The 26,704-nt window shown below is 33.4% G+C and overlaps 1 protein-coding gene across 5 annotated transcripts in view; it reads left to right on the top strand.

The window, feature by feature from the left end:
• Nucleotides 1-26,704, top strand: part of NBEA (neurobeachin) — a 472,765-nt gene that overhangs the window by 99,392 nt on the left and 346,669 nt on the right. For all 5 annotated transcript variants that reach the window (XM_090133132.1, XM_090133143.1, XM_090133133.1 and 2 more), the window contains exons 7-13: nt 1,275-1,394; nt 4,158-4,304; nt 9,839-10,036; nt 10,792-10,925; nt 21,308-21,416; nt 23,821-23,973; nt 24,545-24,713. In XM_090133132.1, the coding sequence (XP_089989258.1) occupies nt 1,275-1,394; nt 4,158-4,304; nt 9,839-10,036; nt 10,792-10,925; nt 21,308-21,416; nt 23,821-23,973; nt 24,545-24,713 (1,030 nt within the window). The remainder of the gene's footprint in view (nt 1-1,274; nt 1,395-4,157; nt 4,305-9,838; nt 10,037-10,791; nt 10,926-21,307; nt 21,417-23,820; nt 23,974-24,544; nt 24,714-26,704) is intronic.

Here is a 26,704-nt window from a genome sequence, read left to right as displayed (position 1 = left end):
TGTGTCTGTCTGAAAAATAGTTTTACTGTCATTCTTTTAGGAGAATGTAGAGCATGGTCCTAGAAATCCAGTTAGATTTTTGATAATTTTTTAATACAGTAGTGTTAAAAATCACATAAAATGACAAAATAAGACTAATGGATGTTTAGAGTTGTTGGCCTTTTGATCAGGTATTAAATAACTTTAAAGTATTTGAACTGTTGCTTTCCAAGGCTGGCAATTTGTCAATATAGCTCATCCAGATATGAGTACTGCATTGATAGTTCGACTTTATTCTAGCTTTGAAAATGTAGTATTACTTTTGAAACCATTTATCTACTGGACAGAATGCCTTAGAGGGGACACACCTTAGTTTCATGAAGATGTGTTTACTAAATATTTATAGTAGACCAGTAATCATCAAACAAGGCTATTAAGATAAAACGGAAAGGTTACAGAATCCAGGATGCCTGTTTTCTTCTGATTTGTATATGATTTGAAATAATAGACCTCTGTTATAGTTAAGCATGGGTTGATTTGCAAATCTCAAAGGTTAAATTCCCATTCCTAGGATTAGATTATTTTGAAAATTGGATTTTAGGGGAAACATAAGGTTTTCTTCTGAAAATCTGCAATTCACAATTAAAATTCATCATAGAAGATTCCACGTGAACAGATTATTTGAAGGACCACCGTAGTTGTACATGGAAGCATTTTGCTGTGATGTTTTCTCTGTTTGATTATATAATAATAACTATATAACAGTTGTCCAAAGACTGATGGAATGGTAAAGAATAGAAAAAAAAATCATATGAAACAATTGGGATAAGATCCTAAACTGGAATGTAAAAGTTGCTGTGGTGGATATTTTCCTTTATTAAACAATTTCTGATTGCTGTGGTTAAAAAATAGGTATATGTTACATTTTTTTTTAGGGTAAGTACGCATAGAATGAGATTTCTGGTAAGACTTTGGTTGTGTTCTGTATATAGTTTTTAATTATATTACACTTTCAGGAATGGGATTATATTTATCTTCTTAATTTTATGTATGCATTTTTGGCCCTAATCCCATAAAAGGATACAGGTAGGTACATCATTGTATTTAGTCACAGTTCTACTAAGTAGACTTGAAGTTCTGCTCACTTGACTTTTATGTAATTTTAGGAGTTTGCAATGATTTGTCTGGTCAATTAACTTCATGAGATGGGTCACTTATTTTCCAGTTACAGTCATTTAGTTCATGTTATGGCACTTAAGCTGCCTCTATATACTGTTTTTTCTATTTCTTTTCAGTGGTATATGATAAGCATCGTGCACATCTATAATCGCTGGAGAAACAGTGAAATAAGGTGTTATGTGAATGGTCAGCTGGTATCCTACGGTGACATGGCGTGGCACGTTAATACGAATGATGTAAGGTTTTGTTTTTTCTTTTCTTACAGCATTCAGCAAATCAAACTGTTCAATTTGTTTTAAAGTAAATGCAAAAAGAAAAAGTAGTGTATTTTCTCTAGGTCTTTGAATTTTTTCTGTTTTTTAAAGTTTACGCTTTTACCTGTCTTCCTTAGTTATGTGTTTCATAAATTTAATATTGTTGCTTTTTTTTAGAATATCATGGATATCGTGGGTTTTTTTTTAGCTGTATTCTTCATGATTGTTTTGATCTCTGCGGAGATTTTATTGGAGAGACTGGTATAGAGAATATTTTTAATGTATGATATTATATAGAGGATACTGATAACAAGAGATTAATATTACCTTTTTTTTTTTTTTTTTTATGAGAAGTTATTCTGGAGCTACAGATTTAAGAGAGATTAAGGAAAACACTTATGAAAAACAGGTTCATTCAGCCAAATGGTTATGCATGCTGCCAAGCACTCATTTTTGTATCACATTAAATTCTCTGGGTTATCCAAGAGGTGATATTTGGTAATGGTTAAAAGATTTCCATGTTATTTTTGTTGTTTATTCTTAAGTATTTTTCATATATTGCAGTAGGACTGAATAGCCAGGACTGTGGTCAGAGTCCTATTGTTTCAAGCACTGTATAAACATTGTAAGAGATCATTTCTTTTATGGAGAGTTTACGAGATACATAAAGATTAAATAATTAAAAAAAAAATAAAGAAAACAGTAGCGTGAAGAAGTGTCAGGAAACTTATTGTATTAAGCAAAGGCTGATATCTGACATCTTTATCCCAGTAACAAGCATATTTTGCCTCCTTCACTGTTTGACTTGGAATAGTTCACAGGCAGTTGATTAAGATTAAAAATGCTGTGCTAAATTTAAAGGAATTAGTATTTAATTAATGTTGTTAGCAAGAACAAATTAAGTGCTACAAATTTGCCATTTTGTATTTCATACTTTATTCGTTTGTATGGACAATAAGGGAGATTAGCAATTAAAAGATATGGAGAGACATACAGTTGCATAGCATTAGTCATCTCTGTGCAAAGACAGTCATCTTCTATGTCTGCTTCTACCACAGGCAGAAACCATTCATTTGCACTTGGAGAAGACTGCATGTATACCTATATATACATCTTAAAGTTAACTGGACTGATTTCAAGTTATCCTAACAGTACATTATAACAGGAAATGCATCAGATTACGTATTTTAAAAAACATAAATTATTTTAATGAAATCTATTTATGTTTCAAAAAACTTTTTAGTCCGTTTTCTTATCTTCTACCTAGGAGGAGATGAGGGTACACATCTAATGATGCAGGGGAAAGGTACTTTTTCTGACCCAAATATTTGAATGAGGGAGGCAGACAAAACAATTATCTCTTGCGCTTTGCTTTCAAGTTAAACCTGTGGTAGATTTTCAAAGATGAATGATTCATCAGCTCACTACGCATTGCTATTTCTTGTTTATCTTATGAATCTTGGCTGTTCTGAGTGCGTTTATCGGAAGCACATTAGTACATAGGGAAATTAACTGTTTGTCCCTTGCTAAATTGTAAAGTTGGGTTTGATAGGAAGGGTTTAAATATTGTGTGTTAATTAAAGTAGATGGGCTCTGCTTGTCACACCTTCTGATCATCATTCTTTATGTTCTTGGGAGAATTTCTACTTGCAAGAAAAGGCAATGCAGTGATTTTTTTATCAGAGCATGGGTTCTCCTTGGTAATGTAAACATGTATGCTGAGTGAGAATGTGGTGATTCAAAACCCAGCTGAGGTATTGGGGGATCTGTACTGAGTTATTAATTTGAAAATTATATGTAAATTAAATGTAAAACGCTGTCTGTTGTACAGATGATGATAACAAGAAAAAGAGCAAGAAAATAGTCTCAACATAGGCACAAATATATATATATATATATATAAAATTATAAATTACAAATGTGGTACAAACTGAGGCAAATTCCTCAAAAACATTAAAGTTATAAATGACTATTTGCTCAGGACGAGTTAAAACTTTCCGACAACAAAGGCGCAAGTATCAGTAATGTCTTTAAGTCTAAGCAGGACTTTCATGGACTAAATGAAAATTTTTAAGACGTTTCAGCATTTACCAGTCATCAGAGTGGTCTCAGCTTATCATCAACACTGTGCATCTTGGATGTGAACTTACGTTGCAAGTTGGGTTTTTTATTATTTTTGTCAAAAAAAAATATATATCAAAATTATCAAAAGAAATTACAAGTTCCAAAGGAAAAAAAATAGATACTGGTCAGAGGGGAGGATAAATCAAAGATGAAATCCTGGATACCTCTTACTTCACCTCATTGCAAAGCTGAAGTCAGAAGGATTTAAAGTCAAACCAAATCATTATAGGATAAGGTTATAGAACAAGACTGTGCACCAGGGCAAACTAGAAAAATCATATTTATTTCTTTCTGCTACAGACTTTTAGCTATTATAGCACAATAATAAAAGAATATTGTATTCTGCTATTCTAATTTTCTCTGTTGTATGTCAAATAGTTAATAAATATAAAGAAAACCTAGCAGGTAGATACAGTAGCAATGTATTAATGACCCATAAAACAACTAAGGGTTAGGTAATCAAAATGAAATTGTTCACTATGGTTATTTAGGTACTGAACTACTAAGTGATACTAATTTATTTTCCTCATTACAGTCTTTTATTTTTGTCTGTACATGAATATTATTTCATTGTATAGTTTGTATAATTAAGGCTCATTAACATTGCCTCTTCTAATACAGAGTTATGACAAATGTTTTCTTGGCTCTTCGGAGACTGCTGATGCTAACAGAGTGTTTTGTGGCCAACTTGGAGCTGTATATGTATTCACAGAAGCCCTCAACCCAGCACAGATTTTTGCAATACATCAGTTAGGACCTGGTTATAAGGTAACAATGGATCTTAAAAATAGTTTTGCAAAACTGGAAATAAAAAATAATTGTTAGAAATAACTGATAAATATAGTCGGAAGCTATGTGTGAATGTAGATATTTCTCTTAGGATTGTGTAAAGCTGTGTGATTTTTCATCAAAATATAAATATTTCATCAAGTTTCCTAACTACTCTTAATTTCTATCTGATTTTTGAATGATGCAAGTAATTTCTTTAAAGAATGATGAAACATGATTGTATGTCAATTTTATTAATTTGGGTCATAATCAAACTGGCACAATTTTATGTTTTGTGTATTGAATTCCAGGGGAATAACTTTCCTCTTCTCTCCTGTTTTGTGTTTAAAACCTGAATTAAAGCAGATTAGCATTCAGCAAACCATAACAAGCCAATTCTGTTCAAATGCACAGTTCTGCTGAAGTAAGCTTTTTACTCATGTTTTACTAGAGAAATTTAGGAGACAGTTTGGACAGATTCATGGTGTGTGCATCAACTTCAATCTCTAGTATGAAAAAAGTCTTAGTTATTACTTGAAATGACTATGTATAGTGTTATTTCATCAAGAAAAATAAAGCAGATGTTTTTCAGAAGCATGTGGGAATCGTTTGTCCGTTGAAGAAGTCTTGAAAATGAATGATCAGGTCTAACTCCATCTAAAGACTATTGGATTTGTGCCTAATTTTATTTTTGCTGATTTGTGTTATTTGTGGTACCATTTGAACTATATTCAAAATATATAGTATCAAAAATCAACATTAATCAATACAAAATTGTATTAATCAATACAAAAGTCAACATTTAGATACCAGCAATATTAATTTATGATCCCGCAAATGTTTGCTATAAGTTATTTGACAACAGCTAGCAAATGGCTATGCCAACTGAAAACATCTTTTTTGGTATATATGTTGTGTGGAAAGCCAAACATATGTTAAGGCTACTTGAAGAAGAGGCAGTCCGTTGTGTGTGGTTTGTGGTTTTAACCCACTGTGAAACCAAATTGTTCAGTCAGTCAAGAGAAGTGTGTCACCTGTGCAAACAAGCAATACTTTATTCCAGTGTTAATACTCTATTTTGTTTGAAGAAAGATCCTTTTGTATGGCAAAAAAAAAAAGAAAAAGTAACCTTATACTTTTTAATAATAAACATAATAAATCTTTGTGAATAAATTAAAATCCTGGATTTGCAGGAGCATACTGAAGTGATATGATATAGGAATAATGGTTGCATTTGTTACAAGAAGTGAAAAATATTACGTGACATTCATTAGCACTGAGGAGTTCCAGAAGGCAGGCATGTTTTCATACTAAACATCATTTTCAGTACTTATTACACTATCCTCACTACACTATTGACAGATTACCTTCCTTCATTCATAGGCTTCCCTTAACTAAATTTCTTCACGTCAGCTTCTTACTGATTTTTTTAAAATGTCAATTAAATGTAATTAAGTGTAATTTAATTCTTCAAGGATGTTTTTCCTTCATATGTTATTCAATTTAGACTGTGTTCTCAGCAGAGTTAATGCCTCTTTCCTGTGTACCATGCCTTTCTTCCTTGTCTAGACAACTAGGAGCTTTACTAATCAACCTTTACTAAACTTAGCTTTTACTAATCATGGTTAAACATTCATTAAGGCTTTGGTTCCCATTTACAGAAGCCTCTTAGAGGTTAGTAAAAAAATGTGTAGCTATTGTTTTAAAGTATAGCTATAAAGATATTCAGTGTGTACAATGAGTTTTTATACATTTTATCTATAAATTTCACTTGCAGTCAGATATGTCAGAAAGTGTTTTTTGTTGCTCCTTTACAGCTACATCTGTAATGATCACTTCTCACTTCTGGCTCATCTATAGAGCCTTATACATATTTCAGCTTTAGCTTCAGTTACACTGAGTGTTGGATGCTGCTGATGAGTTAAACTGCAATCTTCTGCTATTGTTTCCTCATTATTTATTATGTCTTTATTGGAGAATTTGGTGTGGAATATATGAAATGAATATAATAAAATGACAAATTTATGCTGGAAAAATGAAATTCCTAAATTATTATAGAGATAATTCTACATCTAAAAAAAAAAAAATTGCTCAATTGATTTCCAGTATCTTGAAACAATTTATTTTTTAATATCAATATATACAAGAATGATAATTGAGAATGTTTAATTCTTTTATACAGTTAAATTCAACTACTATGATTCTAATATAAACATGTGCCTTATGCTATACTTCTGTTTCAGCTCTTTAACTGATTGCTCAAAAGTGTAATTTCCATCTTGACAATTTTCATTAGTGATTGTAGATTTAAAAATTCCAGAAATGTGTATGCGGTCTGAATGAATTAATAGATTCTTATACTGTTCATACTCTAGCAGTAAATTCTGTTACCACTTGTAGTCTGACACCACAAGTCTACCACTTGGAATATTGAAGATTTCCCATAGTAACTGCTGTGTAGAAATGATAAATAATCAAATCAAAAATCAAAGGGGAAGAGAGGAAAATACACCAACAATAGAGCTGTGTTGTTTGCCTCCTTCCTGTTAAACCTTCTCACATTCGTCCACAAGATATCTTTTTAGATTGTGTTGAATAGAAACCCAGTAGAATTCCATTGTATCATTCCCAGGTTTCATCTATATAAAAGCGTGCTAAGTGTGTGTTGTGCAGTTACTAAACAGGACTTTCACCCTCCAAATTGTTTTCACTTGCTGGAGGTTGACAAAAGGATATGAATACATCATCTCCCTGCTCACACTGCACTATTTCTGTTACCCAGCATTATTCCCAGGCAGCAAAGAAGAGTGTGATGCATAACTCAGTGGAATTCTGAGGGGCTTATCATTGCAGAATAGAGGGGCAAGGAAAATAATGTGGTAGGAAGAGCTGCATCTGATAGCAGAATTTGGTGCTGTTTGTAAAGGGAATTTCCAACAATTTTCCTAATAGCCCTGTGAAGTTTGTAACACTCCTATTAGCCCTCCCACATACACATTTCAAAATGAGGTATCAGATTACTCTGTGTCTTGTTGCATCTGAGTTTGCTTTTCATCAGTGCTGCAGTATCAATCATTTTGTCACCTGTGAAGGCTGGAGTAAAAACTTCATTAATGCATGCACATATAAACACACACCAACTAATCTTTAAAATTCAAATTCACTTCACCTAGTTGTGTAGTGCAAGGTCATATTTTATTTTTGATTATATATATATTATATATATATATATATATATACACACATATGAGCTTGATAAAGGAGGTACAAAGGAATATGTATACATATATTTGCTATTCAGCATGTTAAAGGGTCTTTTTTTTTTTAATTTATGCCCTTATGGTGATTCTACTAGATCTCAAAGTTTCATTTCTTCAGTGACAGGTAATTAACCACTTGCAATTAAACCTTACAAATTTGCCAGCCTCTGCTATCCTCCTCCTTTTGCAAGTCCCCAGCACAGTATGTGTATAGTGCACCTATTTTTTTTTATGTTTTTATGTAAGTCAAACCTAGTGATAAGGGAGCATCTTGTCTGAATTAATAACCCCTCTTTCCATTGTATTATAATATTCTTGTGAGTAGAACAGAACAGTTTCTAACTTACAATCACTTACTTCAACTTTTATGGCAGGAAGTCCATTTAAGTCTTTTTTTTTTACCCTCAAAATAGATATTGTATTGATTCGTGGCTATTTGGGCATGTCTTTGCAACGATGGTATCTGATAAACTATTGAGATATAGTAAACACTGAAAATTAGGAAATAAAATGATGCTCAAATTTGTTTTAAAAATTAATTTTATTTTAACTTTATTTAGAAAGTTGCAAAAGTTCATGGTAAAGTAATGATACAAATTTTTGCTGAAACACTTTAACATACTTGAAATGACAGGAAATGCTGTGTAAAAATAAAATATTTGCAAGTTTTAGCTCTAATAGGGCTTAAGGACATTAAAGGGAACCTCCTGTGCTCCAGTTTGTGTCCATGGTCCTGGCACTGGTCCTGGAGCACAGTATGGTTTTGTCTGTTTGCACTCTTTCTTCAGATATTTATGAGCGTTGATGAGATCTCCCGAGCCTCTCAATCTCTTACAAGAGGTGCCCTGCTTTCTTCATCATCTCTGTGGCCCTTTGTTGGATTCTCTCCATATGTCCATCTCTTTTGTGTACTGGGAAGTCCTGAAATGGACACAGTGCTGCAGATGCAGCCTCACCAGTGCTGTATTGGGGCAATGGATCACCTCCCTCCAGTTGCTGCCAACACTAATCCTTACAGACCCCAAAATGATGTTAACTAATTTTGCCAAATTGTAGAATAAACCACTGGCTTGCTATTCCTTTATTCCTATCTGCTATTCTGATTTCCTTCTCAGTTTTAGTGCCTGTGTCTCATTCATTTTCAGTGCAGCTTTGCTGCCTCCCTTCCATTCAGCATCACTATGCATGGGGCACAGCTGACTGACACATCTGCTCCGAGGGTTCTCAATCAGATGCAGTCAGATGTCCAGTTGATTCAGCTACATATTTCTTATGACCCACATACAAATGGGTGCTTGTCACAAGACCTTAGATTGCCATGTGTCAGTCACTTGAGCAGACATTCTTTCCAATCCTTTGGTCATAGCAAGAGAATTTATTCAGTGTTTGCAGCAGCCTTGAGAACTCTGCAAAAGCTAGATGGTTTTGTGGGTTTACGTAGCTGATCAGAATCTGCAATATTTTTGGAAGGAGCAGCTGATAGTCTATAAATTGCCTATTTTAATTATCCCATCCTAGATAACAACAACCCCACTGATTACATGTTTTACAGTTTCATGATATATTTTCTTACTGCATTGGGGACAGTAGGAAGAGAGAAATTTGTGGGATGAAATAGATGAAAACAACAGTATTTTTGACATGGACCAATATATAGATGGCCATATGCAGTGCAAGTAAACAAAGTGTTTCATAATTAACATCAGCTACATATATAAAAAAAAAAAAGAAAAAAACAATAAAAATTTTAGAAATAGAAATTGAATTTCTTATTGCAGTGTTGAAATACTGTATTACATATTACAATGATGAAAATGGTGATCATTTCTAATTAATTTATTTGCATCGGCACAGTGTGTTACTACTGGTTATTTTTTGCTGCTGTCAGATGATTGTTACATGCAGAAGTAGGTGTGTGCCAAGTAAATCTGTCAACGCTTTTCAGAAAGAAAGAAATCTATCTTCTTGTTCTTGATTGATTTCTCAGAATTACCATAAAACGTAGTTTCAGATTAGATGTGGATCATGTACGTTTAAGAATAAGAGAAATTTTCATTCTTCCTTTAAGTTCGAAAATCATTAGTTTGAAACACAGCATTTAGAATTTTGATTTTTATTTAATTTCAGCATCGTGTATATATATAATCTACTCTGTCATTGAAGCACGGGATTTATGCTATTTTAAAAATAGCCATTGCCTTAAAATGGAATAGGATTCAGTCTTCCTTTTACTTTTTAAAGCTTCTTATATTTTCTTTTTTTTTTTTTTTTCAGAGCACATTCAAATTTAAATCTGAGAGCGACATTCATCTGGCTGAGCACCATAAACAAGTGCTATATGATGGGAAACTTGCAAGTAGCATTGCTTTTACTTATAATGCAAAGGCTACTGATGCTCAGCTATGCCTTGAATCCTCACCAAAGGAAAATCCTTCGATTTTTGTACACTCCCCACATGCTCTTATGCTTCAGGTTTGTGTGTTTTATTTCATTTTTAATCATCAAAATTATTTTAATTGAACCAGTACCAACACATAAACCATAGTTTAACTGACTTCTGACTGTTAATTTTGTTCACATATACAAATTACAGAGTTACACATCAAAACTTACCACTTCATCCAGGTTATAACTTTTATCCTTTAAAGCATATGTTTACCTTCTTTTATGTTTCATGTTCTTTGCCTCTTTCTTTCGCTGTGGACAACAGCTTACTGTTGTGTTACTATGATTCTTGTACTTAATGTAATCCTTGTATGTTAATTTTCTGGGGAGGAAAAACTGATAAAAATAATTGTGTCCTTCACATTTTCTCTGTTGCATACCTAATGCTACTAAATTAATATTCTGTGATAACTGATAGCTCAACATCATTTGAATGAGGAGAGTATTTGTACGCCATTGTACAAAGAGAATATAATTTTATGTTATTTCAGTTCTTAATATACCTATCATGTGAACTGTTCTTTTCTCACTTTTTTTCATCAAGAAATATATACTTCCTGCCATAAGCCAGATTTTACCATGATTCTGAAGTTTTTCTTTGTTTGCTTTTAAGTATATCTAGTGTAATTGAAACATGACTATTGAAATTAAATTAAAAATATGTCTGATTTAGTTTGCACTTCATTCAGTGGTAAAGTTTTCCCAAGTTATATTACTAACTGTCCTTTAAAACTGAGATTAGTGATTTTTTTCCCATTTCTTTCTTTCTTTTATTAATTTAGGATGTGAAAGCTATTGTAACCCACTCCATTCACAGCGCAATTCATTCCATTGGAGGGATTCAAGTTCTCTTTCCTCTCTTTGCTCAACTAGACAATCGACAGCTGCATGACAGTCAGGTGGAAACAACAGTTTGGTAAGCTTCTTTCAAGCAAGATAAACACTAAATTTAGCTAATTTCCTCTTTTGGGAATGTTTTGTTTGTTTTCTTTTTTAAATCTGTAACTTGTGTTTTACTTTTGTTTTGTTAAAAATACATCCTGAATGTGAAGAAGTAATTTACTGTAGAATTTTGCAAATCATAATAACCTAAGGAGATTCTAGATTAAGCTGGTCATAAGTGATTGGATTGAATAATGAATTCAAATCACATTGGAGGTTTTTTTAAGGATAGTTTTTTGATGTTTTTTTCAACTTCTAAAATGAACGTGTTTTTACTTGTAGATGAAATATCGTTTACTTCTCCAAGTCTGAGCCATTTGAATCCATACTTAATAACATTCCAAGTTAAAGAAAGATATCACTTTCAATATTAGTACATGGGCAGAAAGTCACAAAGCTATGCATAGCTCTATTTTAACCATATTACAATTGCAGCAAGCTAGGGGGGGATTTTAAGAGACTTCTAAACAAAGGCTCATTAAACCTCTGCTTTGATGACATGGACCTCTTGCTGCATCCTGTCTGAGGGGGATCTTATTCTATTGGTAACATAAAATATGAAAAATAAATAAAAACTAAGTGTGTGTGGTAATGAAACTGAAAAGTTAAAGCTTAAGTCCTTTTAACTGTATTTTTCTGTACAGGATTTGGGAACGACATAAACTCTCTCTTGTGTTTCGATAAATATATAAAGTACATAATTCAGAGTACATAGAGTATTTTCCTGTTCAGAATGTCCTCCATCATTAATTATTCTGGATATTTCTGGTTGCATGAAATAGCTCAATAATAATTTCACAAACTGAAAAATAATAAATATTACTTAAAAGGACCTACATCTTTGAATAATTTATTTGGACGTGATGCATTTGTATAATTACTCCAGGAAGATTACTTATCTCAACCTAATTAAAGAAATTTATCAATTTTTTTAAGTTCTGTCAAATCATCTGTTTTCACCCTTGGTAACTAAGTTGTAGCTAAAATTGCTGATAGGTTTTATTTTATTTCATGAGAAATTTTAGTACAATGCTGGAACAAATGCAACAGTCTCAAAAATAACTATTTCTACTTCCTAGCAGCAAAGTGATGAAAATAATTTCTTTCAATTTAAAAAGCAGAGAAAAGCTGGTGGTTACTAATTTGTTTTCTAATATGTACTTTGCATTGAAGTGTTGTGAAGTAATAGAAGGAATGGGGATGGAGATTGGTTTGAATAAATGTTAGACAAAAATCTGTATATGTTTTTATTGTGGCACAGAAATACATGTTTTTATACACAGCACAGAAATAGGCAAAATACTTTTTTCAATTTGAGGAAGATTATATGTCTGTACACATCTATGTATATATGAATAAAATGTATGTTAAATTATTAATAACCTGAGTATATAATAGATGATAAAGCAGTAACTCAATATGTTTAAAATGGAGAGCTAACACAATGTGAGTCTTAGAAATTGAGCAAAAGGCCAGTTTGTCCTAAGTGGTCTTTCTATTGAGTGAGAACAGTAATAAAGCTCAAATAAAATGTACAGAACCATTTCTGGAGTTAGTTGAACTGTGAATAGGAAAAGAGTTCTGACTGAATATATCAATGCATTTCTTCTATGCTTAGGTTATTATTATTTTGTAAAGAGCTCTGTAATTCATTGTGCTGCAAATTATACACAGTACAAGATGTGATCCCAACTCAAGCACATATTGAAAAGACTTCTGAGTAAATTCTTGCTTGATGAGATGTGACAGAAATGTTGAATTATTATTTCTCTAATATATGTGCATTATTTTTTCCTATTTGATGTAATGGAATGTAGATATGGAGAAAAAAAAAGTTCAGGTGAAGAAGGAAGTAGGCAAATGGAAGAATAAAAGATTTCTGTGTGGAAAGGATGAAGACCTTAGGGAAAGGAAAAGGGAGATTCAGTTGTGGAGTGGATATTTATTATGCATACTTACTATGTACTTTCCTTTTCCCTTTCCCTTCTTCAGGTGTTATTTCCCTTCCAAAATTCATTTGTATAACTGACTCTGATACCTACTTATGCTTTTCTTACCTGAAAAGTAAAAATATCTACAACAGGGCTGCACTTCTTTCTGAGAAATTGCTGGGATTCAGCAATTACAAAATTACAAAATATCTATTTTTATAGTGGTACCATCTTAAAGTGAATAACCTTCGTGCTTCTTTGCCAAAAAAAAAAAAAAAAAAAAAAAGTCCAAGGGATGTTTGGTGACAGTAGACCATTATATTTCTAAATGCTTGCTCTGGCTGTAGACAAGTGGGGGGAATCGAATATTGTCCCTTGGATATTTTTGCTGTCCTTGGTCTTGCCTTATTGCGTTCCTTGGAGATGGGAAATGTCAACAGCTTGAAACCCCATTCTGAGTATCCAAACTTTCCAGACTATTTTTCTTAATCCTTCCCACCTCCTTCTCTCCTTTGCATTTCAAAGTCTGTTTAGTAAGTTCAGGTTTCTCAGTTGTTTTTTGTATTTTTACTTGTAAGGAATTTGATAACATGTCTGTGAGGGAACACCTTGATTTTAATCTCCCCGATCACTTATAATTTTATTTTCTAAATGAATGTGTTCAGTGTAAATAAAATTCTGAATTATAAAGCAGGGTAATATAAGTATAGCAACTCTGTGTCTTAATGGTATTCTTTGTGAATGTTCTTTATTCCTGTTTTTGTATATCCTTGTATGTCTTTCTTGCATCTTCAGTGAGACCAATGAAGTACCCTACAAATCTACTTTTGAGGCACTGTAAACGTTCTTATGCTCTCATACACTAAAATTAGAATGATGGAAACTGATCTCACATCTTAAATAGATCTTCTTGTTTTCAGTGATGCACCTGCTATTCAGAGGAGTAGTCTGTCAATCTGAATGTTAGGCTGCCAGTTTTCATCCTGCTTTTTATCTCTTTTCAGGGTAAAAAATGAAGCAGTTTAAGTTATGTAATAAAAATAAATATAGCGTGCTTTTTCTGATCCTGTTGTTGATAACTTTGATCATGCTACAATGGTAATATGGGAGGATTTGCTTTGTTCCCTTATGGTGTCTTGCATGTGGTTTTAAATTCCTTTGGGTCTAGGTGTGCTGAGCACTGACATACAGATTGATTGTGGCAAGATATTGAGTGCAATCATTGGTGCTTATTCAATTCTATTGCAGAATAAAGTACAAGCAGTAATTCAGGTGTGATTGTTCCTTTCAACTCTACCATACTGGGGCCATATTGAAAAGGATCTGTAGAAGCATCTCTAGAAGGATTTGTAGCTGTTTGCTTAAGTAGATTGAGTCAGAAGTTTTTTTTATATACTTATTCTAGAAGTTACTAACTGGATTTGCTATATCCCATAAGCTGTACCATAGCAACTAAAAACACTTCTACTGTTTATCTTACAAAATAAATCCTGTGCTCAGACCCTCAAAGGTGATATATAACATCTTTTCCCAATTTCCCCAGATCTGTGCTAAAATAATTCTAGCATCTTTTCAGAAAACTTTATTGCTAACATTGACTCTTTAATATGGAGAGTCCTGATACAGAGTATATTGCCCATCTACTACGGTGCATCCAGAGTAGGGCCACAGAAATGATCCGAGGGATTGAACACCTTTGTTATGAGGACAGGTTGAAAGAGCTGAGGCTGTTCAGCCTGGAGAAGAGAAGGCTCCAGAGAGACCTCAGAGCAGCCTTTCGGTATCTAAATGGAGGATGTACGAAGAAAGGTGACATACTTTTTAGCAAGGTCTGTTGTGATAGGACAAGGGGAATCTGTTGCAAACTAAAAGAGGGGAGATTCAGATTGAATATAAGGAAGAAGTTTTTTACAATAAGGGTGATGAAGTGCTAGCACAGGTTGCCCAGAGAGGTGGTAGATGCTCCATCCTTGGAGACATTCAAGGTCAGCCTGGACAAGGCTCTGAGCAACCAATCGAGCTGTAGGTATCCCTGTTCATTGCAGGGGAGTTGGATTTGGTGACCTTTAAATGTCATCTTTTCCTGTAAATGTTTTGTCTTTTATTCTGATCAGTTAATATCTTTTACTCTTTTTTAAATTTTTCCAGTAGTTTTTATATTTAGATGATGTCTCTTTAGGCTCCTGACTGAAGTTAGTGATGTTGCTGTGTATATTTTTTTTAAAAGGTTAACTTACATGACTATCTTATATCTTGGATAGCAAGTTTTGTATGTTCCCGTGGATTTAAGCTAACGATCAATTATCTTAGAAATTCTTTTTTTGTAAAAACAAGACATTAATTGTTGCTCTTTTTCTTTCCTCTTTTCCATTACTCTGTTTATACAAATGTTTTCAAGAGTTATCATGTAAGAGCCTGTGGTGGGGTTAATCTTATGATCTGTTGGTCTTATTTTGGAGAAGCTGGGAATACAGATGAAGTTAGTTTATAAAGGTTGCTTCCTATATATAATCAGAACAATTACCTGCATTCGTCTCTTACATATCCTCTTCATAGTAAATAATCTATTTTTTATTAAGATACTTAGATATTTATAGCTACATGCCTGCTCTTGTTTATTCTCCCTTTTGCAATGCACGATCTATGTAGATAATTTCATTGTACACGCTCTAAGGTGTAATTTAACAAATTCATGATAGAATTAGCATAGAAGATTTTCACAGGAAAGAGTAGACTAGAGAAACTTTTCTATTCAGTTATTTTTTGAACTAAAAAAAAGAACGTAATATTTCACTTATATCCCAGTGGAGAACATTCTTCTTTTAGGGTTCTCTTTATAATCAAGTTGTCTTTGTCATTTGAGTTTTTATGAATATTTGCACCGAGTGATGTTCCTAATAGAATGCTTTTTTTTGTAAATGAAATCATGAGAATTCATTTAATAGGAATTGCTTTTCTAACAATTGTTCAATGGCTACATGGCTCAATAGCTCCATGAAAAAATAATTATTATTCTCTTACTGGGAACCACCAAAAATTTAGATGCTGACAAAGAAGATTCTTCCTTGTTCACCTGTTGTCATGGTGTACGATTTCTTAAACTTGAGATCTCCTTCTCTGGAGATATTCAAAAAGCACCTGGACACTTTCCTGTGTAACTTACTGTAAGGAACCAGCTTTAGCACTGGGGGTTGCACAGGATGATCTTCAGAGGTCCCTTCCAACCCCCACAGTTCAGTGATTCTGTGATTTCTGCTCTGACTTGTAATCTGCACACGCTCTTTAAAGTTCCCAAAGATGGTTCAACAAGGTTAAGTGTCGTATTCTGCACTTTGGCTACAATAACCCCATGTAGCGCTATTGGCTTGGGAATGAGTGGCTGGATGACTGTGAAGATGAAAGGGATGTGGGAGTGTTGGTTGATTCTTGGCTGAACATGAGCCGACAGTGTGCCCAGGTGGCCAAGAGGGCCAACGGCATCCTGGCCTGCATTAGAAATAGTGTGGCCAGCAGGAGCAGGGGGGTGATCATCCCTCTGTCCCTGGCAGTGTTCAAGAGGCGTCTGGATGAGGAGCTGCGAGATGTGGTTTAGTGCTTGTGGTAGCAGTGGTGATGGGAAGGCGGTTGGACTAGATGATCTTGCAGGTTGTTTCCAACCTTGTGATTCTATGATTCTATGGAAGTGAAGAGAGAAAACGTAATATTTACAGATGTCTGTAACTAATCATTTTTTTTAAAAGAAAGAAATGCCACATGCTGGAATTTTGAAAAATGTTATCTGGCCATTATCTTTGTGAATTGCCATAATATCTTTTTTATTTTATTGTAGTATAGTAGTACTACTGCCTGGCTGTTCACTAAGGATTGCAATATAGATACATTTAGTATCAAATCAAAATGGTGAACTATTGAAACATAATAGTTATTTTTTATTATTTCTCTAATTTGCCTGAATTAAAAAGCTAGGTGGTATTTGTAACTTTACAGTGTGAGTCACAACTGTCTGAACTGTAAAGGGAGGGATTTTACAAATATCACGGATGTTTATAGATGTGAAAGAAATCTACTCTGCACACCAATTCTGTCCTGTGGTTTGTTGATTTTTGATTTTTATTTTATATTTTATCTTCACAAGAGATATGTATTTTGAGTGCGGAAACATTGGCAATGCTGTAACAAAGTAATTAATCTTCAGATTTTTAATGCAGTGGATTCCAGAGACTTAACATCTCTACAACACACTAATCTTACAGTAAGCAGTATCATTATCACTGGAAATGAAGAAAATTCTTGTTTTGGACAGAAACTTTTTTCCCTACAAATTAGTAATTGAAAACTACTGGAAAAAAATATCCTAAAATTAACTATATTTTCAGTAGGAGAAATGATAATTTTGTCTGATTTAGTGTTGGTGTGCATACATACTCTGTCTATATCATGGCTGCACTGCAGACAAACTGATGTATTCTAGGCGTGGCATGGTATAGAGGAGAAGCAGGAATGGGCTGAAGTATCCTTTATATTTGCCTTTGTATCTAGGGAAGTTGAAACTAGGTAAGAATGGAGAGAAATTGTGTATGACAGTGCACAGAATTTTGCAAGTTTAATGTGGGTCCTGCATCAATCTGATGAATTTCAGTTACTGGTAAGTTTGTTAAATTCTGTTTGAAAAATTGCTCTTCTTAGAAGACAGTCTTCTAACTAATATTATTTCCCCTGGGTCAACAGTAACCTTTTTAAAAACATTAAAAAAAATACATTTAATTTGCTGATTAAAAAAAAAAAAAATTGTGTTTAGAATCTTCAGGTTAAATTTATTTTCAGTTTTCAAAATGATTACATAAATGGATTATCCTTAGGAACATGTTAAATGTTTTGGGTACAATCCTTTTAAATTAGGCAGGCAGACTCAGTCCTTAGAATGCAGTGCTGAGGAGAAAAAATCCATTGTGATTATGAATGTATTGCTGCCTTTATATGTATGAATATATATACTTACATGTTTGCATGAAGTCAATCTGAACATGTAGAGAAGAAAATTTGAAGGCACTGAAGAAAGCATATCTGAGAATTTTTTACTGCTCGGTCTATTCAGGCAGATTGAACGCTCTCTAGCATAAAGTATAGATAACATGACATGTAAAAATTATTGTTTCATGCAACAGCTGTTATTTAGTGCAGTTTCGTTCCTTTCTTCCTCCTACAAAATAGAAATTTGATTTGAAACAAATATATGGAAGATTTTGGGGGATAAAATGAGACTAAGCATGTAATCTGTTTTCTGCCTCTCTTTGATCATTTTCTTCAGGTAGTAATAGTTCAGCATCGTATGAGAATGAGAATTTTAAAGCCCTTCCTTTCTGATTTTAAAGTCCTTGTATCAGTTAAAATTTGTAAGGTGTATTTAATTACTTCATTTCATGCATAATGATGTGGACCAAATGCTAGCTGTATTTAATTGCAGTGCTAATTTTCATCAATGCTGTTGTGCCATACAGTATTCACCTCAAACATTGTGTCTCTGTGTGAATGTCAGGCTGTTCTCTTTAACTGCTTTTTCTGGTACTTGAAGATTTGTACGTGCTTGAAGGTGTAATGATGCATTCACACATGCTATCCCAAGATTTGAATTAATATATACTACAGTGAATTCTGTTGTTTACGGTGGCAGTCTTGGCTAATGCAAAAGGATGAAGAGCATAGCTTGAGTTACATCTGACAGTCCTGAAATGAATCTTTGCAGAGTTGGCTTGGGTTGTCTTTGCATATCTGATTTCAAAGATGTTCAAAGATGTTTTGGACTTAGAAAAAGTCATAGTATATTCACAAAGGTATTGGCTGAATTAATAAATTTCCCTGAAACTAGTAACATTGGTGTCACACTGCAGTGACAGTTATGGTAGTTCTGTACAGAGCTCATATGTCAAATGCCATTAGGAATAGCTAAAATCTTCAAGATGACATTTGGGCTCTGAATTAAAAACTTCATTGAGTCTTACTTGCATAGAACCAGCTCGTGTATTTCTCTGTCTGTAGAATGGTTAAATATTAACTGAGTTAATCAGGCTATTGATTATTTCAGAGTTGGCTGCTATGTTTTATGCATAGTTAAAAAGAAGCAAATACAGAAGATCTGTATTTTAGGGTGTCCTTATTCCTTGGAATTTATATTTGGAGTCGTATCAGAATTTCTAGCCATTGTGAAGAAATTATGTTAATATGAGATACAAATAACTCCAGTCCATGAGTTTATATTTAAGTTCATAGAACAGACAAATAAATTGCAAAGCAATGGAACAGGCTTTTGGAATGGCACTCATAGAAGTGAAAGTAAAACCCATTAACTTAAGTCTAGTGATGTGCTCATAGTATAAAAATCTTTTAAATACATTTTAATAGTAATTTTTGACTTTTCAATGTAATATTAGTAGTGTTCACTATTGTAGTTTATGTCCTAGTCCCACAACTCTGTTCTGTTTCTTAACTTTATGCATATGGGCCATTCTTCTAAGTCATTGAGTTACTCACAAAGTAAGAAAGTAAGTATCACTGATGTGGTGTTTTCTTTGACCTGTTCAACTTTCTAGAATTTTTCTAAATACAAATATTCCAGACTTTACATGAGCTTCTCATGGATAGCCATGTTTGAAAAAATTGTGGGTGCCTTATTTTTAAGTAACAAATACAGTAGAAACTTTCTATCATGTTAAGGGAAAAATGATGCATATAATCTGTTTTGAAATTGATGTGACAGTTTGACAGGCTGTTTTGATAAAAGCTTTTGAATTCTGCAAGTGGATGTTATCTGTGTTCTTTTACTGCTGACACATTGTGGAGAATTCTCTTTGTGATTTTTAGACTGATTATTGTGACCATCCAGCAATGAAGCAAGACAAGGCACTGTTTCACGTTCACAGCATGTCCTTTGTCTACAATCTACTTTTTGCATGCCAGGCTCGCTCACCATATAGGGTCTTCTTTTTCTCAGCATGTTAATTGGTTTTGGTACTGACATGGATTAACCAATATTAACATTGTGTCTGGATATCAAGGGAACTTTTAGCTACCTAGATAACCTATGTAAAATTGAAATTTATAAAATGTGAGTTGGACATTTCCTTTATTTCATAGTTGGAAATGCTACAATTTCCACCCCTGTCTTGTCCACCACCTGCCTGAGAACCTTTATGGTTACAGATACTTGTCTGCACAGTTAGGAATTATTAAAAATATTTTATTCTTAGAAAAATAAGCATGACATTGTTTCATTTTTAAGTCAGTAAAGTGCATTTATGTCACCTACTTCTTTTTTTACTATTTGCAAAATAGTATAAAATATTATCTTTCTATCACAATTTTTTTTTTTCTTTCCCCTTTTCCTCCGGGTTTCCAGCATATTTTTATTTCTTTCACACCATGCAAGAATGAATTGTGATTTTTTTTTCTCCCACACTGAATTCATCTGCCATGTATTACCTCTGTTTGTTGTTTTTCATAACATGGTTTTACCTTCTTGCTGTCCCCTGAGGTCTTTAACATCTCTTCAGCTTTTAAACTGTAATCTTTTCTGAGCACTTTTTTCAACCCTCCTGGAGCTTTCTGAACACCTCACAGATACTGAGAACTTCTGGAATGGACTACTGGGTGATTTCCTTAGTGCTTCTTGAGTTTCTTTGTGCATTTCTGAATGGTCAGGCCTAGCATTTATTTTCATGCTTGATCTGCTGAAAGTATGATAGAAGCTCTGCACCCTGGTAGAGTTACACTGGTTTGTGCTGGATGTCGTTGCTTGCAGAGCCATTTGAGACCTCATTTCCATGGTATACCACTGAGTATAGGGATTGAAAGTATGTAATGATGATGCATATCTGCAAGTTTTCTTGTTTAACACAATTAATCTGGATGGTCAAATAGTTGACACAGAGGAAATGGCCTCAAGTTGCGCCAGGGTAGATTCAGGTTGGACGTTAGAAAATACTTCTCTGGAAGAGTTATCAGGCAGGCTGCCCAGGGAGGTGATGGAGTCACTGTCCATGGAGGTGTTCAAAAAACATTTAGATGTTGTACTGAGGGATATAGTTTACTGGGAAATGTTGGTGATGGATGGATGGTGGGACTAGATGATCATTTTGCAACCTTGGTAATTCTATGATTCTACCGTCAAAAAAGGAGAGCTAGAAAAATGATTTTTCCAATTCTATCTACAAGAATAGGAGGAGGTAGGAGTGGGATTTCTACTATTGTAATACATGAACAACCAATGGAGAAATTTGTCAACAGGGAATGTAACATTTGAATTCTTTCAAGGGCTTATTCACGACCTCAAACCTATTTCTGTCAATTTAATAGATGGTAAATATTAAGAGTGTAAAAAAATGTTTTTTCTGTATTTGTAACATGAAAATTGCTTGTTCTTTACATGCAGTGCTACCCTATTGGCTTTCTTGGTTGAGCTTCTTAAGAGTTCAGTAGCAATGCAAGAACAGATGCTCGGTGGAAAAGGCTTTCTAGTCATTGGCTACCTCCTTGAAAAGGTACGGGCATTATTTGGTTTTGTTCTTAGTATTTCTCCTGTCTTTCTGGTATTTTCAGTCACTCGGCTGAAAGGACCAGTATATCTGTGGTATAAAACATTTTTTATTGCAGTACTTCTAAGCTGTCTACAGGAGTCTTTTCATCTTCTTTGTCTTCTTATCTCCCAGTATTCAAATAAATACTCTGGAGTTGATTCTGTTTGTCTAATTAATGCTTTTTCTTTAGAGTTCTTTGTGAATCTCCCTAAATCTATTTTCCTTTGTGTTTCTCCGCTCTTTGTCCCTCAACATGTCCTTTAGGAAGGTTACATTGTTCCTAGTTTATACATGCATATCTCAGACATGCCGTAATTTAGGTTTACATTTCTGTAGGCATTTGCGTGTTAATAAAAATTAAATTAATCTTCTGTGGCTTAGTTCTGAAATTGATAAAATAGTTGATTTGAGTTTTGAAGAAGGAAAGCTGTAACATAATTTTGTTTATGGGAGAAACAATTGAAAGGGTATTTCCTTGCTTGTTTGTTTTCAGACATGATGAGCAGTTATCACAACGCTGAGGTTCATTTCAGATGCTTGCTTGATGACAACTATGTGCCTCCTAGCCCAAAACCATTATAATGTCCTGTTATTATAATAAAATAGAGCTGACAATAGTTTGTTTTAAGATTGCTAAGGCAGTAATATTTACAGTTGAATCTTATGGCCGTGATGTTCTTGAATGACTCCAACTGTATTTTTGGTCAACATGTGATCAATATAGTAACAATCATTTGAGAAGGAATCACTATTAGGGTTTTGTGTTGTCTGATGAGTAAATTATGATGATCTTGCATTTTAAAAAATGTCCTGAATTTTGAACACCAGTTATTAATAATTTCTCTCATTATGCTCCTTATTTTATTCTCACCTAGGAAAAAACACATCCTTACACTAGAAAGAACTTCACTAAAGTTCTCTATGAAAGGTTATTTTTTGTGCTGTTATGTTTTTCTATACTAAATAAATGTTAAAAGATGATCTCAAAAATAACACTGGTTTATGTATATAGGACAATTATAATCAATTTAGGATGTTGTACGTGCAATTTAAAAATAAAAAGATTGAGTTTTTATAGTGTTCTAATAGACACCTGCTGCAATTTTAAATTTTGCAAAGCTGTAACCCAGGCTTTTGCTCTACTTCAATATATTAAATCAGCAAAAAAGGTGATGTGTTTTGTTTGATTTCAGTCACAGTTCAGGCCACTTTCTGGTGATTTTTGTTTGTTTTTGTTGTTGTTTTTTTGTTTGTTTGTTTTAATACTATAATATCCTTAGTTGAAGTTTTTCAATTAGATGTATTTCCTCATTATGTGCTTATTTTCAGTTGTTACACATAGCAACAAAATGTCCTTTTGTTCCCTAGACAAGCTCCATGAATTGTCTGTTGTTCATTTGTATGTGATCAAATACTTAAAGGAGGACACACAGCTATATTTTTTTTCTGTCATGAACATCAAAATAACATTTTGGTTCTTATTAGTTTCAGACTGTTTATTGTGATTTGTTGTGTACAAGCCAAGGGAAACTCAGTATCCCGGCTGAACTATTATTACTGACAAATGGACTTCCCATCTAAAAATAACAAATCTGCATTTTCTCAGACTGTATTTACAGCATTAAAAGTAAATGGAACATTTTGTAAGGAAAGCAAATAGAAGGATTTTTTGGCATTTTTTTCTTATTGGTTCCTTTTGTTTGCTTGGTACATAAAGAAATTTGTGAAAGTCTGCCTTCCATGTCTGCAAAGGAGCAGATCTCAACAGCGTTTCATGGCATAGCTATAAAGCTGAACAACTTTCCTGCAATTTGAGGAAACTTTGAACCCAAATATTTCAAATACTTAAATTTAACAATAACAAATCTGCTGTGACATGTGTTTGCATATTGATAAACTCAATTTCAATAAAACTCATAAACTAACTGAAGAAGAGCTAAAGTCTTCTACACAGTTCTCAAGGTGGGATGGAGAATGCTGACTGGATTGTAATAAAACAAACAAAAAAGAGAATAGAACAAGGATTTATTCAGAGTTATTGACTGATGTTTTGTTAAATGTAGTCCTTAGAAGACCATCAGTTTTATTAGAAAGCATAAGTTGTTGATGTTTGTTTCCTTTCTTATCCAGTGAAATAAAAACATATGAGGTTGCATGTATTTTGTAAAGATGAACCTGGTGAAAATATCATTTGATATTAAGTATCATTTGATATTAAGAAATTATATTAAGAAATATATTAATTATATTAGATTATATAATTAAGAATTGTTCTTATTATTTTGTAATATTAAGACAGTATATTAACAAAGAATTTATATATTTTTAAAAAAATTCCTCTTTTAATTTTTTTTTTTTTTTTCCCCAGTCATCTAGAGTTCATATAACCAGAGCAGTTCTGGAACAATTTTTATCATTTGCAAAATATTTGGATGGATTGTCTCATGGAGCACCTCTGCTGAAGCAATTATGTGATCACATCCTTTTTAATCCTGCTATCTGGATTCATACCCCTGCAAAGGTAGTTGTACGTTTGAAGTATGTTGTGACTTTTCATACACTGAAGTGAAATAGTTATGTTTTATGCTACAGTACTTATATATACAGTATACAGTACTTCTATATGTACTATATATTTTTTTCTTTTCAATTTGAAAGCACTGTAACAGCAAAGATATTTTTGATCATGAAGTTTATCCCTTGCTTAACTATATTCTCCAATGCCTTTTATACAGTTGTAAAAGCAGTTAAATTCTTGCTTAAGATTCTGGCTAATTCTGTCAAAAAAATTTCAGTGGTTGCATGGTTTTCCTACAGATTAAGCATTAAAAAGACTAAGAAAAAAAAAGCAACAAAAAAGCAACACATTTATCAGTATGTAAATGATGGAATCATATATAATTTTTCTTAGGAGTTTCTGGAGGTCATTCCAGGTGACAATCCAGTGATGATAAACCAGTTTCTGCCTTATTAAAGTTATTTGTAATATTTTTTGTATTGTTTTTAATCATGTCCAAAGTAATTCCCAAGGAAACTTTGAAGTCTTTTAATACTTAACTTACACTTACATAGATAACTATTTCATTCTTCAGGTGCAATTGTCTTTGTATACCTACCTGTCAGCTGAATTCATTGGAACTGCTACAATCTATAACACTATACGCAGAGTAGGAACAGTACTGCAGTTAATGCACACACTGAAATACTACTACTGGGTGGTTAATCCTGCTGATAGCAGTGGCATTACTCCTAAAGGATTAGGTAAGTACAAAGCATAAGAAAGAAATTATGTGCATTTCCTCTATAGGAAAATCTTTGATGTAAATTTGTCAAGGCTCCTAAGGCCTACAGACAAGGTAAGTTGGCAGTAAACCAGCCGTCAACAACTCTATAAGTGAGTTGCTGCCACCCTTTCCTATGTTTATAGGTATTCCCAAAAGGTTTTAACTGTAGTCTTCACAGTTATGTGGAACTACTTCAGAAAACACAGAAAAAAATCACTGAGTTGAAGAAAAAAATATTAACTACAGCTCATAACAATGCTTTTTGGTATTTAAACATGATAATGTTTATTTGGTATTGCTAAGTGGTCTTTGAAAACAGAATGGAAACTTCTAGTTTTCTCTTTTGAGATCTCTAAAGCTGTATTTTCAGTTCAGTAATATTTTCTCTCTGCTCTGATAAAACAGATTGATCTAACTTTGTTTATAGCCATGTGCTTGATCTAACTCAGGAAGTATTAAAAGATATCAACAACAAAATACGATAATACATGCAGGCTAAATGCTGCGTGTAACAGATGCATATTAACGAAAGCATCAAATCATTCTAATCCTATACTCTCCAACTGTAATGTCATTACATTTAGCAGACTACTTGTGCAAAGAAGGGAGGATTTGGCAGAAAATCTCTAAAAAATTAATTCATGTGAGAACCTCATAAATTATTTTTATTCTGTAACTATTACTGTCATGTTGTGAAATTGAACAATTGGGAGATTTTGTAGTGCTGTCACACATCCAAATATTTAAGAATATAAACGTGTATAAGCTATTATCTAATTCTTTAATTATGTCAGCTACATACATAGCTGTATGAAAATTTGGGGTGGGGGAGGGAGGTTAAATAAAAATGTAAGAAACAATACTTATCCTAGATTAGGTATCCTAATAGGCAGTGAAGCTGTAACTTCCTGAGTCTCACACGAAGAGCTGCTTGTGAGTATGCTTAGTCTAAGATAAGAATTGTTCCTTCCATTTTTATTTATTCATTAAAAAATAGGAACTGGGACTTCATTTATAGTTATCTCGTAATGTTAGACTAACTATATTCTTCACAGTTACTAAAAATTGCTTAAAAAATACCTAAAAAGAGCAGACTGTGCTCAGCAGGGCTGGAGAGCTATTTGAGTTGAAGGGCATTTGCTTTCTAGATTCCATTGGCTGACTAGATCTCCTTTGGAAGGTTAGAAGCTGGTCTTGTGCGTTCGTAAGTATGCTGTAGACATTTGAAATTAGGATGAGATGAATCCTACCATACGGTTGACTCTCTCCTGCCTGACACTTTGGATGTCCTATTCAGCTGTGGGTTGCCCTGCAGTACTGCCTAGGTACAGTTTTTCACCAGACAAGTTAACCACTCTTAACTCAGAGATAAATTATTATGTTAAAAACCCAGTCAATGAGTTTATAAGAGCTACACTGCAATTACAATTGCACTGTTAAATGACCATCTACTGAGAGGTGAATCTTCCAGATGTCAGCCATATTTACTTCTAGACAGTGATCTGGAAGATAGTTCAACTACTTTGAGATTGTGAATTTGATAATATTGTTTTCTTGCTATTACTATCATGCTTTTTTTGTCTTTTAATTGAACAGAGTTCCTATCGTGCTGTGTCGTGATACTATTACCTAACAAGACTTCATGAATGTATTGCATATTCCAGAATTCCCTCTGGCTGGCTTTGCTCTTTGTGGAAGTTGTGCAACATTTCTTTCTGCAGAAGATTTGTATTGCTTTTGTCTTCCTTAGATCTGCCTCTCTGCAGTTAGCTGTATTTTTTGAGTATTTGTAAGTGTAATGCCAACTGAGTAGCCAGAAAAAAATATACAATCTATTCTTTAAAATCTGAACATGGAGTACAAAGGACACAGATTTAGGGAGGAGAAATGAATCAGTTAACTCGAAGTTAGCATACATATGGATGTTTTACTTCCCTATTTTTATCTCAATTTCCTATGTATTTTGAG

The sequence above is a fragment of the Phasianus colchicus genome, chromosome 1 (genome assembly GCF_987193195.1).
Source record: "Phasianus colchicus chromosome 1, bPhaCol1.hap1.1, whole genome shotgun sequence".
In the NCBI taxonomy this organism is placed as follows: Eukaryota; Metazoa; Chordata; class Aves; order Galliformes; family Phasianidae; genus Phasianus; species Phasianus colchicus.
This window is presented reverse-complemented; position numbering and strand designations above follow the sequence as displayed.